The sequence below is a fragment of the Channa argus genome, chromosome 1 (assembly GCF_033026475.1).
Source record: "Channa argus isolate prfri chromosome 1, Channa argus male v1.0, whole genome shotgun sequence".
NCBI lineage: Eukaryota > Metazoa > Chordata > Actinopteri > Anabantiformes > Channidae > Channa > Channa argus.
In genome coordinates, this window is record NC_090197.1 from 38334248 (window position 1) to 38347549 (window position 13302).

The 13302-nt window shown below is 38.1% G+C and overlaps 1 protein-coding gene across 1 annotated transcript in view; it reads right to left on the minus strand.

The window, feature by feature from the left end:
• The window catches only part of LOC137134200 (protocadherin-15-like), a 183957-nt gene that overhangs the window by 104584 nt on the left and 66071 nt on the right, over positions 1–13302 (minus strand). The window contains exons 4-5 of the mRNA XM_067518787.1: positions 11713–11727; positions 10357–10422 (exon numbers count right to left, since the gene is read on the minus strand). Coding sequence (XP_067374888.1) covers positions 10357–10422; positions 11713–11727 — 81 coding nt within the window. The remainder of the gene's footprint in view (positions 1–10356; positions 10423–11712; positions 11728–13302) is intronic.

Genomic DNA, 13302 nt, shown 5'->3' on the forward strand with positions numbered 1-13302 from the left:
TTATACTTTTTATTCTGACAGCTAAAATTAACCCAGGCAGTTTTTCTTAATCCTGTCAATTGACGTATATCAATATTCCTGAAATAACACGTGTGCTCACTGAAATTCAATCATCTGGAGGGACTGAATACTACTTCACTGTACAGTGTTCGTGTCTAGTGCTAAATGTATAATGACTAAAAGCATTGTATTCACCTCAGAGTCCTATCATAGCCTCTGTTAGACGAATTCAAGACTCCTAACAATGCAAACTCATTAAAATTAAACTGCATTCAGCTACAAGAAACAAATGTGTTGTCTGCTTTCCCCAGCAAAACAAGTTCATTAACATTATGTGACAGACATAAAAAGGCTTCTTTAATTAGGATAAGGCATTAAGAGAAACACAGCAGTCTACACACAGCTAGACACAATACCTGTGTGTTACGTAAGAGAAAAAACATGCTCTTACAACAACAGGCATGCGTCGCAATACTTCAAAAAAAAAAGAAAGAAAACAAAGGTAAAGTGCCATGTATCAGTATCACTGATACATACAGTATAGTGTGCCATGAGGGACAAATCTCTTTACTAACCAGTTTCCATTTTACACTAACCAAGTTACTGCAGTGCATGTAAACTTCAATTTTCTGCCCTAACGTGATTTGGCACAACAAACTGGCTTCTTTTGTGGTTGTAAACAAAGCCATTTGTAAAGGAAATGCCCACCTACAGACAAAGCATCACTGTGTCCGCTCGCCTAAATCTCACTGCTTGGCAGGTACTTCATCCCAGCATGCCTCATTTCTAACTAGGGGATTGTGTGATTACTGTCTATGGCCGTCGAACAGCTGAGATCAGGAATGCTATTTCATGAGTAGAGCAGACTTGCCACATACAGTAGGACATAGAAACAAGCACCTTGATAACAGCCTGTGCACGTCATGTCATTCTAATCTGAACCAACTGCCCTGTGAATATAGTACAAACTGTAATTCATTTATTTTCTAAAATTTTAACATATTGTACATCTTCAACACTTCTGCTCACTTGAGTTCCAAGAATAACGCTGTTTAGTAACAAAACTAAGAATCTTCCAACCTTCAATGATGAGTCTAACACCAGTGTATAGGTGGTGATGTTAATGATGTTTACATTGTTTACGATATTATTCATACTGTAGTAAGATTTGAAATTTGAGGATTAGGGGAAAAAGAAGCTACAGTACAGCTGGGGCTGATGTAAATGGCATAATATTTGAAAGAATTCCTCATAAACCAAAAAAAGTCAAGTGAAACGTTGACCTGGTGATACTTATAGGTTACTTATAGGTCAGCCCATGGAGGAAGTTAATGTATTAAATTTCATGGCAATTATATTTGCTGTGGTTTAATTTAAATCCATAAACTTGAACATCGTGGGGTTGCTGAAGGGAAGTCACATTTACCAAAGTTCTTTGGAGTTAACACTGACAAACCAATATATTTTGATATTTTCTAGATACTGTCTTTCCCTGAATAACTGACAACTGATGGCTAGTTTTTGTTGAAGCTACGAATATCTGTTTGAAGAGTTTTACAAAAGTGAAGTGGACAGGGTAGAACATTATTTAGCTGCAGAAGAACAAGTGAAACCCAGTGACACCTGTAGCTCAGGAGGTAAACAGACTCAGTGGGCACTTTAAATTACTACTCTGAATATTGAATTTTTAAATAAACACTAAAGTGCTCTCAGTATGCAAGTATGTGTGAACATGTAAATCAGGTGCATATTGTAAAGTGCTTTGTATTTTCCCTTCTATTGTCTTTCTATTACAAATTTGCATGGCTTGAAAATTTGATCTAAACATGAAATATGAATGACCATTATTTTATTTATTATTGCCTGTTTAGTCTAATGGGGGAATTAAATTAATCCACAATCTTACGACAGTGTGCTGGAAATTAAGTGATGATTCCTTGTATCAAATTAACGGTGGCATTTAAATCAACAGCTGACAAACATAAATAAACCCAGCAATACAAGCAGCTTTCAGACATTTTTCTTATAAACCTAATGTTGTTTAGCATATTTGTTTTTGCTGTAAAGAAAACATTATCTTGAACAGCGGGTTTCACTAAGGTTGTGGAAGAAAATGTTTGGAGCCCCACACAAACACATAAGAAGTACACTAGAAAATTCAATTACTCCCATTGATATTAGTAATTTTGCTACACAATCAATATTTTACAACAGTGAGCCATCCCAGAATTAAATGCTTTATCCTGTGGTAATAAGCTGTGTGCAACTGCAAAGACTAATTTTGATTAACCCCAATTCGATTGCTGTGATAACAGTTATGAGCCAGAAAATGCCATCATTATTTAAATTGCCCCGAGCATTACTGTGGTCTCCAGAACCTGGCATCAGTGTTTCAGTGAACCAGCTCTGGGAGTTTTTCTCAGATGATACTATGAATACAGTGACAGTGCTAGTTCTGCAGCTTTTGTAGAGGAAAACTGAGAGTAGCAGTGAAAAAGGCAGATTTTCAGTTTAGAAATTTTACTCATTACATAATATGTAAACACTTTTCGGTATTTTGTGTATTTGTCAAACAGAATTTACTGTGGTGTTGCACATCCAAAAGCGAAGCTGTTGCTTTTATTTGCACAACAGCGGTGATCTGCCTGCTCATCTGTGCCCCAGTACAGTGTGGAAAACTAGCAACTATCATTCTGCTCTATAGTCTGTTCACGTAATGTAGATAGGCAGAAATGCTGCAGTGAAAGAACACTGGGATTCCCTTAGAGATATATGAATTAAAAAAAAAAAAACATTCTGTGATGCCACTATTAATCTAAGGTGACAATCCCACCATATTGTACAAAATCAGCTGAATAATGCAGTAAGGATTGTGTGCTCACACCAGGACCAACACTCATAAAAAAGCAATTTGTTTCTATCACCTTTTTAAAAAAATGTGAGAGAAAACCAAAATTGTTTGGGTGAATTTAGTACAGGCTGCTTACCAACTTTCTCTGATCAAGCATAAGTAAACACATTAAGTTATATTAAGCAATTTTAATGGTATTTTTTACATCTTACAGCATTTGAATTGATATTTAAGACGCCAGAAAATCCAAGTATGGACATAAAAATAATGATACACTGCAGCGTAAAATGTGAACAGCCGGTTTCTATAACCTAATCAGGATAAGCACAAGTGATTTAAAACAAGAACCGGGGTGATTATGTTGACCATTTATCTCCACAATATACTGTAATTGCACATCAAAAACCAAACATGTTCTTCAGTTTTAGATAAGAAAAATAGCATTAACACAACAACCAGTGCAATTAGGGGCAAGAAGATGGGGAGGTACAGGGTGTTGCAGTCACTTTAAATCTTATAAACAAAGACCTTCAGCAGACAGTTTAGTGATGAGCATGGTTCATATAATAAGGTTGCATAATACATAAACAGTACAGAGTTTGTACCGAGATAAACACAACACACTGCATGTTGTGTATAATTGAGCCTCACTGCCCTCGTGTTTTGCTCTCAAATCCATAAGGAGCAGGTGTTGTGCACTAATCCCGCCTTTCAGCTACGCTCTAATTATATATTGATGACCGAGCAATCATCGCAACTGGATGTCATTATAGAATTGCAGAGAGATCTGTGTGTGTGAGTGAAAGAGTGTGTGTGTGTGAGAGAGAGCCTAAGAGAGATGGGGGGCAAGAGAAGCAGAATAGGTAACAGAAAGAACATATTCAAAACCTAAACAGATATCTGCATAAAACTGGATAAAAAAAAAGTAGAATTCAAATCACGTCAGTTTTACAAAAACTTTCACATAGTGTAACTGCACATGATCAGAAACAAGCACCAACACACACACACACACACACACACTTTAAAAATGTTCAAATGAGTGTGTGAAAGAAACAGCAGTGCTCGTTATGTTTGCGAGTAACAAATTCACAGCTCCACAAAATTAAATTGGCCACTTGGTAACTCAGGCACAATTTAATCAGATGTTTCTTTTTCTGCTAAGTTGCAATTATTAGGCAGAACAGAAATGTCCAAAGTCCTGATCAGCAAAATTAAAGCTAACCTTGTAAGAATATCAAACGCATTTTTATTATAATTTTTAAAATGGACCAAACTAAATACAAAGACCATCCCAAAACATACAGCTCTAATGTAACCCCACAGACTGGAATCAAGGGTTAAGAGCTAATGTTTGTGTTTGTTGACTATTATCACTAGGATAAGATGGACGCCTTATGAGTTGACTGATTAATTTGTGGATTTTACCTTAGTACATTCATGCCATATTACAGAGTACCTAACTAGGTGACCTGTCATCACTTAGCCGGCAAATGTCAACAGACAAACAAAGATTAGATATTAAAATGCAGATTTTAAGTTACTATATGAAATTTCTATTGACATTAGTTACAAAATCTAGGTACTCTAACTGAGACATGTGGCACTGACAGTCCAAACCTGGACGAGGTTTTACCAGATCAAGCAGGGCTACACTTACTATTAGTCATGTACTGCAGAATGTGAACATGTTTTTCCTTCTTCACATTTTCACCCATGTTGGTGAACTACACTGAACAGGGCAGGTTTGTAGTGGAGTAAAGTCCCTATGTCTATTTGTTTCTATCCTAATAAATATGGATGCAGTAAGACGATCTGCACAAGAAGCATATGATGCACCATAATCACAGTCGTTGTGTCAGTTTTATGACAGACTGCAGATCTGACTGTCTTGCCTACTGACAGCTGTGATTAACTCCAGTGCTCCTGCTATCCTAAAATGGGATAAGAAGTCAAGATATGGAATAGATGCATTTCAATAACTTCATCCAAATGTAGCACATTCTGGTGATAATAGATACATTTTAATTGAGTTGCAGATGTTTAATTCATAATTTTCACATTTGAGTAATATTGGATGCAAAGAAATTTTCCTAATTCAGATTCTTGTTTGAGATGCACATCTTGACTCAGTTACATTTCCTGGGCATGAACTCAAAGGCAGTTACAGTACTGTAGGTGCCAACAGTTGGTTAACTAGTTTTTGTCTTCACCCAAGGAACATTTCTTTTTTAAAAGACACTTGGGGAGAAAAAGAGTTACAAATGATAAACGTGCTGTTTATACAGAGCTGAAAACCCCATACATTAACTTACTGACTCCTGACAAATACTATTGTTTAAAACCAGTGGAATTTAGACCTGGAGGTGTTTGAAGATTGATCATAGTAAGGCACAGAGGCACAGTTGTAAATGCTTGGGGGTCTCTGGATAGTTATCAAATGGTTGAATTATACTTGGACTAGATATGATGATTGTCTTCCGCAAAAGTATAGACTTCTTAGATAGGTCTGAGCTAGTTTTAATTAGAAAAACTGTCCTTAAGTTAAGTCATGATTTAAAATGTAATGCCCCGGTATTTACTAGGTACACCTTTGCTAGTACTCAGTTGGACCCATATTTCGCAACAGAGATTTAACAGGTGCTGAAAAAAATCCTTAGCCATTTTGGTGCATATTGACATCATAGCATCACCTAGTTCTTTCATTTGTGTTGGCTGCACATCCACGATGCAAATCTCCTTTTTCATCACATCTCAACGGTTGTATTGGATAAAGATCTGTGTGGTGGCCATGGGAATACAGTGAACATATTATCTTGTTCAAGAAGCCATTTTGAGATGATTTTGGCTTTGGGAAATGTTGTGTTATCCAGCTGAAAGTAGCCATAAAAAGATAGGTACCGCAAGATGATAAAGGGATAGACATGGTCAGCAACTATACTCAGGTAGGCTGTGGCATTTAAACAATGCTCAGTTGGTACTAAGAGGCTCAAAGTGTGTCTGGAAAATATCCCCCACACTATTACACCACCAGCAGCAGCCCGAACAAGGCAGGATGGATCCGTGTTTTCATGTCGTTTACTCCAAGTTGTGACTCTACCATCTAAATGGTTCAGCAGAATTAAGACTCACCAGAGCCGCCAATGTTTTTCCAGTCTTCAAATTTTTGTAAATTGTATCCTTAGGTTCCTATTTTCAGCAGAAAGAGGCCCCCGGCATGGTCTTTTATTGCATTCAGAGATGCTTGATGGTAACAAGTGATTTTTTGAGTTACTGCTGCCATTGTTTCAACTCAAACCAGTCTGGACATTCTCCTCTGACCTCTGGTATCAAGACATTTTCTCCAAGAGAACGGCTGCTTACTAGATTTTTTGTTCTTTTTCAGACCATTCTCTGTAAACCTCTGTAAAGGTTGTGCATAGAATGTCCAGTAGATTAGCAGTTTCTGAAATACTCAACCCAGCCAAAATGGGACCAACAACCATGCCACATTCAAAGTCAGAACAGGTGTATCTCATAAAGTGTCCAGGAAATATATATTTTAAGGTTTAGGAATATCTACAGGCTCTAGTTGAAAATTTAAGATGTTATGTCTGGAAATAAAAAACAAAAAAACAAATCAAAACAATAAAAGACTAACTACACAACCTGTAAATGAACCTGGGATAGAATGAACTTGAAGTTAATGAGTCCATGGTGGCTGAGAAAAACACTCATGTAAGCTGGCTCATTAATAGTTTAAACCTGCTAACACATTTGACACTGTCTAGAGCTGCTTCCAAGCCCTTTGAAGCCTGAAAGGAACCCAGTAGACAAAGGGCCTGATATTTTGCCTGCACAACTATGAGAGCTAGTCATCCTGGATGAGATGAGAGACCTTTAAACCGACTGCATGGTATTTAGCAGTGGCACTCTCTCTTTTTCGGTTTGCCATCATTTCAGTTTCGACAACTCTTTTAAAGCTGTGTCAAGGCTGGTCTGTGGCCAGTTGTCTTGGGCCTAAAAAGAGGACTGATAAGACAGCGAAAGCAAGGAGTTGACAAGTGACTTTAGAACACTGCTAGAACACTGCAAAAGTTTTAAGTGGCTCACTTTGTTCATCTTCATACTGACTCTAGTGCAGTTTTCATTTCATATTCTATCTGACAAGTTATTGTGGTTGAGTTTGGTGCAAGTTCCAAGACGAGTGTGAAAAAGCAGAGGCAAGACAAGGCCATTGTTTCCTCCCCAAAGACTTTACTTCCCATCTCATGAATGGTTGGTCTGGGTATTTTTAACATTCAAAGGGCATAAATTGATGGAAGGGTAAGAAATGCTTTGTGTTAGAGTGGCTATTGATTGTACTGCTCAAAGATAAATCCTCAATTTTCATCAGTATCTTATTCAAAGGAAGAGTTTTGTTTCTCTTTTAATGAGGCCCTCTTTAGATATCACAATAAAAATATAAAGCCAAGCAAACTGAACGCCAACGAACTTAAACTGGAGTCACATAATCAATATCTTTAATGTGGAGAGAGGCATGCACCACTGGGCTTCACTGTTTTTTTTATTTAAAAAAATATATAGGATATTAAAAGAAGCAGGGGTTTAAAACTGGGAATGACTGTACCCGTAATTAAGCAATTCAAAAGCGCGTCATAACAATAATTAAGTCAACGTATACTGCTCAGCTATGGGGGCCTGGGGCCCAGGCCAGCACCTTGACTTATGCTTCACTCGAAAGAAATTCAGCGTCAAACATTTTCACAAACCTCTTTAATTTCCAAAAGGGTCAAATATATATGTACTCAGGCTCATCTGAGGAAAAGAGGATGGCCAATAGCTCCACCCAAATCAAGGAGACACTGTGCTAAAGAAAAATGGCAGCACTGTATTGCTCTGCCATGGGTGAAAAACAGTAGGTTTTATTATCCATCAGACCACTTGTTTTGAACATTCACTGTATCCAGAGGCTAATGTTTAAGGTCAAGCATGCATTTTAGCGACTTTGGAGGATTTTTATTTTGCCTTGCTCGAGTGGAGGTAAGCCTTCTTCACGATGCAGTGATTTTTTAGCATTTAGACTGAAGCTACCTGGCAGATAAACAACATAAAAATGGTAAAGTGACTTGTCTTTATTAAGGCCCTTTACTAATGCTTGTTTCTGATTTCCTATAAACTGCTGCCCAATAAAAAAAGGGTTGAGAGGATTCTCATATGCTTCAGGCAAAAATTGATACAAATCATGAATTTGCACAGACAAGATAAAAAGTAGGAGATGACATCCTCATTTAAGGATACACCGATAGCCCACTGCCGTTGTACAAAAGCTTTCGGTCAGTGCGAAAATGCACTTTTTTTTTGCCTTCTTTCCCATATTCAGCTGCCCCGTCCTATGAGATAGAAATCTCTTCAATCTGATTAAGTGATTTTGGCTTTAGCTCCTAGTCTGAATAAACAAAGGAGCCCAAAGAAAGCAAGCTTTGTCTTTTCAATAAAAATCTACTGTGCAAGTGACTGTGTGTGTTGTGTCTGGCACCTGTCAGTAGGTCTGCAGAAGCAGCAGCTTGGATAAATTAAACATGTTACGCTTCATTTGAACCAGTGGGTGGCTATCCCCTCGTGAATATCCGTTTTTCTAAAGCGAAAACCTCAGAGAATAAATCACAGGGAGCTAAAAAAAATAAAACTAAAAAAATAAAAGCTACACCCATATAAATTGGATAATTTTACAATATTTTTCACCAAAGCCTGTTGTCTAAAGTGACTTGAATATAATTCCACTCATGGCAATAAATCAATGTTTTTGATCGTTGCAAATGTTATGTTTCTGAGCAACGCACCTCTTACAAAATAAAACCTCCTTCTCCTTTCTTGGCTCTATTGACAGATCTGAAATTTGTGCTTTTGAGAAGCCAAGTGAAACGTGATGATATATTTATTTGTTTGTCTATCTTTTCTGACCCCGACCACACAAAGCCAGACAGATGGGTGATTATATTGTTTGCTGTCCCTTTCACCGACATGAATGAATATAAAGGCAAAAGCTCGGAAAAGATGGAATCTTATTATGTGCCATTTGTATGGTTTCTGTGTGACAGAAGAGAAGAGATGAAACACATTAAGAAGGATAATTGCTTTGGTCAATAACGGCGGGTTGCCTGTTCTACATTCCATTATGGTGAGGATGGGCTCTGGGCTGTTTCATCACAGAGAGATAAATAAAAGGATGCTAGAGCCTGAAGAGACCCATATCCCAGGTAAATGAGTGCTTTATGAGGAAGATTAGTCCAAATCCCTCACACAGAGAGCATCGGCACATGAGGGGAGAGGAAGGTTTTCGGATGCAGGCTTGGCTACCTTCATCTCACACATTCCCCCGGCAATCGATCAAAGCCCCAAAGCCCCACAGCTGCACACTCAGAGAGGAAGGAGTAGGTGACACAGTATGACAGTCTGAATTGGTAGCTATTGCACTGATGAATGGCATCCTCATCTGACACCACAGCCACCTAATCATACTCTTGGGATTCAAATATGCACATAAGGTAGGTGCATGCTGAAGACAATTCCTCCTTCGATAACACACAACCACCCACAAAGCAGAGTGCCCAGAGAACATATAGCAGGGAAGGAGCATCTGTTTAGTGGTATTCTGATTATATAAACAAGCTCTGGATCCTATCTGCAGTGAGAGCTGCTCATTAAAGCCTGTTAACGTGCAGAACTAATATCTGCAGGGAGAACTGTGTGAGACAAATACACACCTGCTCTATTTAGGGAAAGGCATTTCTCATTCCCTCAATGAACATGAATATATAGCTCTCCCCAAGCAGCAGTCAGCACTCCCAGTCACACATGTACACACACACTTAATTTCCAGATAGAAAATGATCAAAACTCACGGTAAAGGTGAAGGAGGAAAAGAAATGGACATTCCTCAGAATAATGGAAAAGTAGAAAGGGGATTAAAGAGAATAGCTTCACCTGATCAACGCAACTGTGTTTGCTCTATGCTTAATGCATTTTCAGTCATGGCTGTGCTAATGTAGCGCAGGTATACACCACAGTGAAGGCAACTCACACAGGGAGCACACTACTCATTAACGGAGCCCCATGTCATGTCTGTATGCCAAACACCATCTGTATCACTGACTCAGACACCCACCTCTGGCTCCACCCTGAGAGAACAGAACAAATATACAACCCAAGAACAACTCAAGTATATTTATCTTTAATTTAAAATGCAAACAAAATGACAATCCAATAAGTCTGGCAAAACATCTCCCACAATCAACATGCCCCAGGTTCAACAGCTGAGTGACTGTGCTCTTACACTACCATTCTGTACAATCCCAAGAGGGAAAGTATTAACATGTATAGCAGTAGGCAAAGCAACACTCACTGAATTACAGAAACAACAGTGTAATCCACGCCATTTGACAGAACAAGCATTTACAGAAGTAGAAAACCGAGTAAAAATAAGAAAGGAGAGTATTGTGGGTTGGCAGCTGTTTTGTACATACCGTTGGGGCTCTCCTCATCAATAGTCACTATGGTTGCAGGCGGGCCTCCACGGGACAGCTTACACTCTGCACACAGAAAAAAACAAAAGCTTTTAGTGTTAAATAACTGACTTGACTGCTGTTTATCACAATCTATGGCAATTGATAAAATGGATTTTAGTCCTAAAAAAATCTAATCAAAACTAAATTAATATCAAAACTAAAATGTGGTAATGCAAAAGAAAGTAACAAAATTATTTCATTACGGAAGTGAGGTTACTCACTCGAGCAATTTCATTTAATGCTACATTATATTACATTTCAGATGGAAATAATGCATTTTTTCCTCCACTCATTATTTGACATCAGTAGTTATCTTTTCAGAGTTTATAAAATATATATCACAAGCTCACAATGTATTGTTCATGGCACCAGTGGCTCCCAACCTTTCTGATTTGAGACTAAAAACCATACTTTGTCACGTTTTAGGTGCCTACAACCCCAATGCCCAGACAGGTCAAATGTTTCAGCATTTTCCAAAGCAAGATTAAAGAAAGGTCCAAAAATTTAAATGTGCATGGCAGAATTTTGCTTTTCAAATATATTAACCTATTAATCCCCTCCTAACCGCAGATTTATCTTGTGCCCCACTGCAGCCAAATCCCCAGTACTTATGCAAAGTAATTAAAACAAGCTCCACCTCGACCAGTTTCAATGATAAAATAAGTACTTAGGATGTGTCATAACTAGATATTTAATAATTTATCGACCCCAGAAAGCATTTTAAGCTAAATTACTGTTTTGCTTTTGCTACCAATAGTTCTAAACTTACAGAATTTTAAAGTAGATACTATATTGTATGGCAGCCTACAGCAGTGCTAGAACACACAAAAAACTGACATACAATCATTGAAATTGTGAATATTTCATTGCTATGCGTAAGTAAAACTAAAAAATGTTGTCATGATGTTGGCACATCTTTTTACCACAGTCAGCATCAATGACTTCTACCACAGAAACATCAACAGGAATGGACTGTACGATACTGACACCAGACAAACAGGCTGGTCAAAGCATGTGGCAACATCACAAGCAGAGCAATGAATAGGCTGGTTTCACAGATGGAGGTCACAGCAGCTAGATGGTATAAGCACATGGGACACGGGTAATGGCATCTTGACAGACAGCAGCAGATGGAGCAGCAGGAGAGGTGGAGAGGAGGAGACAGGTATAAGGGAGGTGTCTAGCGTAGTGGAACAGGTATGCAATACCCTCTGCAGATGATGTGAGAAAAGTTTCGGACAGGAGAGACTGTAAATAAAAATGGTGAAAGAGAAGATTAAAAGGAAAAAAGACAACAAATATTTGCCCTCTTACCCTCATACTGCCAGTCTGAAGGGGTCAGGGGTTAGTGGAGCCAGAGAGAAGCAAAGCACAGAAGCATGGAAGAAAAAAGTGGGAAACAGTTAAGGTCGAAGAACAACTCTAATGTTAGAAGGGAAGAAAACATTCATTATGAAAAACACAAATACATTATAAAATAGTAGAGAAGAGACTATATTGTATATTGTAGGAGCCTCTGCTACAGAAATGCGGGCTGGTAGTGAATCACACAGTTTTTACAAATATGGCTACCAAATATCTTCTTTGAGAGATAAGAGACGTAGAGAATATAATTTAAAAAGTAAAACACTGTCTCTTAGTAAATTAAGTGTGGCCCTTTAGAGGGAAAAACAAAGAAAATCAATGGAACCAATATTTAATATACAGCTTTCTTCCTGTGTTTTATTTGTAATTCACTCTACCTCTAGCTGGTACGATATCGAATCTCAAGCAGCTTTGCTGTCAGATGGTGTACTCTTACATTACATGTAATCAGAGATGGGCAGGAAAAAAAGACGCAGTCAATGACATTGCATCGACAGTCAGTGCTCTAGGGTTACACACCCACCTGCTGTTGTCTGACTTTAGTTGTGTAACTCTTCACCTGTTGCCAGATGCAAAACAGTGTATAGTTTTTCCTTTAAATATGCATGCCCATGATCCTTTACTAATGTGATGTTTTGAAAAGTGCATATCAATCTGAGATTGACAAAAATAAAAACACGTGATGTTGCTGCATTTTTAATTACAGCTGTTTCCAAAGCACAGACAGTCCCCACAATAATTAGCAATTAAATGGCAATAAACACTTTAGGCTACAATATCGAAGATTTGCATATTTGCCTTCTTGTTTCTATTAATTCAAGTTAATGTCATGATCTGGACATTTTCTGAACAGTCGACCTAGAACTGAGGTTTACGTCTATGCAAGGCTTCTTATTGTGCCTGGCACAGTATGTGAAAATCCAGTCCAAGAAAATATGTCGATAGTTATTTTGCATTGCTAAATCTATACTATTCACTGTACACTGTCAGAGTTCCAAAATGTTATAGCAATCACAAAACCTTTACTATTTGGTAGAGTAGGATGTGGGATCACTGTTGCCTCTAATAGTGACAAATGGAACAGAGCAAGTAGGTCACATCGCGCAATCTAAGACATAAACAGGCAACATCAAAAAAAGTATGCAAATCTGCTGTGAGAGAATGTACTGTGTGAAGTAGAAATAGTGTGCATGCATGTGTGTGTGAGTGTGTGCACGAACTTGTATTGTAACTGGTTATGGGGGAAAAAAAGTTTTTTTTCCTATCGAGTTAGGATGTTTTGGTGAAGTGAGGACATTTTGCCGATCCTAACAAGTTTGAAAGCCTGTTTGAGGCTTTCAAACTTACAGTTAGCGTTGGGATGATGTTGGGGTTAGTCATTTAGGGTGTAATGAGTTAGTGTAGGGGGAATGCATTATGGCAATGAAAGTCCAAATAAGGAGAGTATACAATCCTGTGTGTGTGTGTGTGTGTGTGCATGAGCATGTGGAATAAAAGTTGCTCTCATTTTGAGAAGATTTTAAGGGATCACAGACAGTC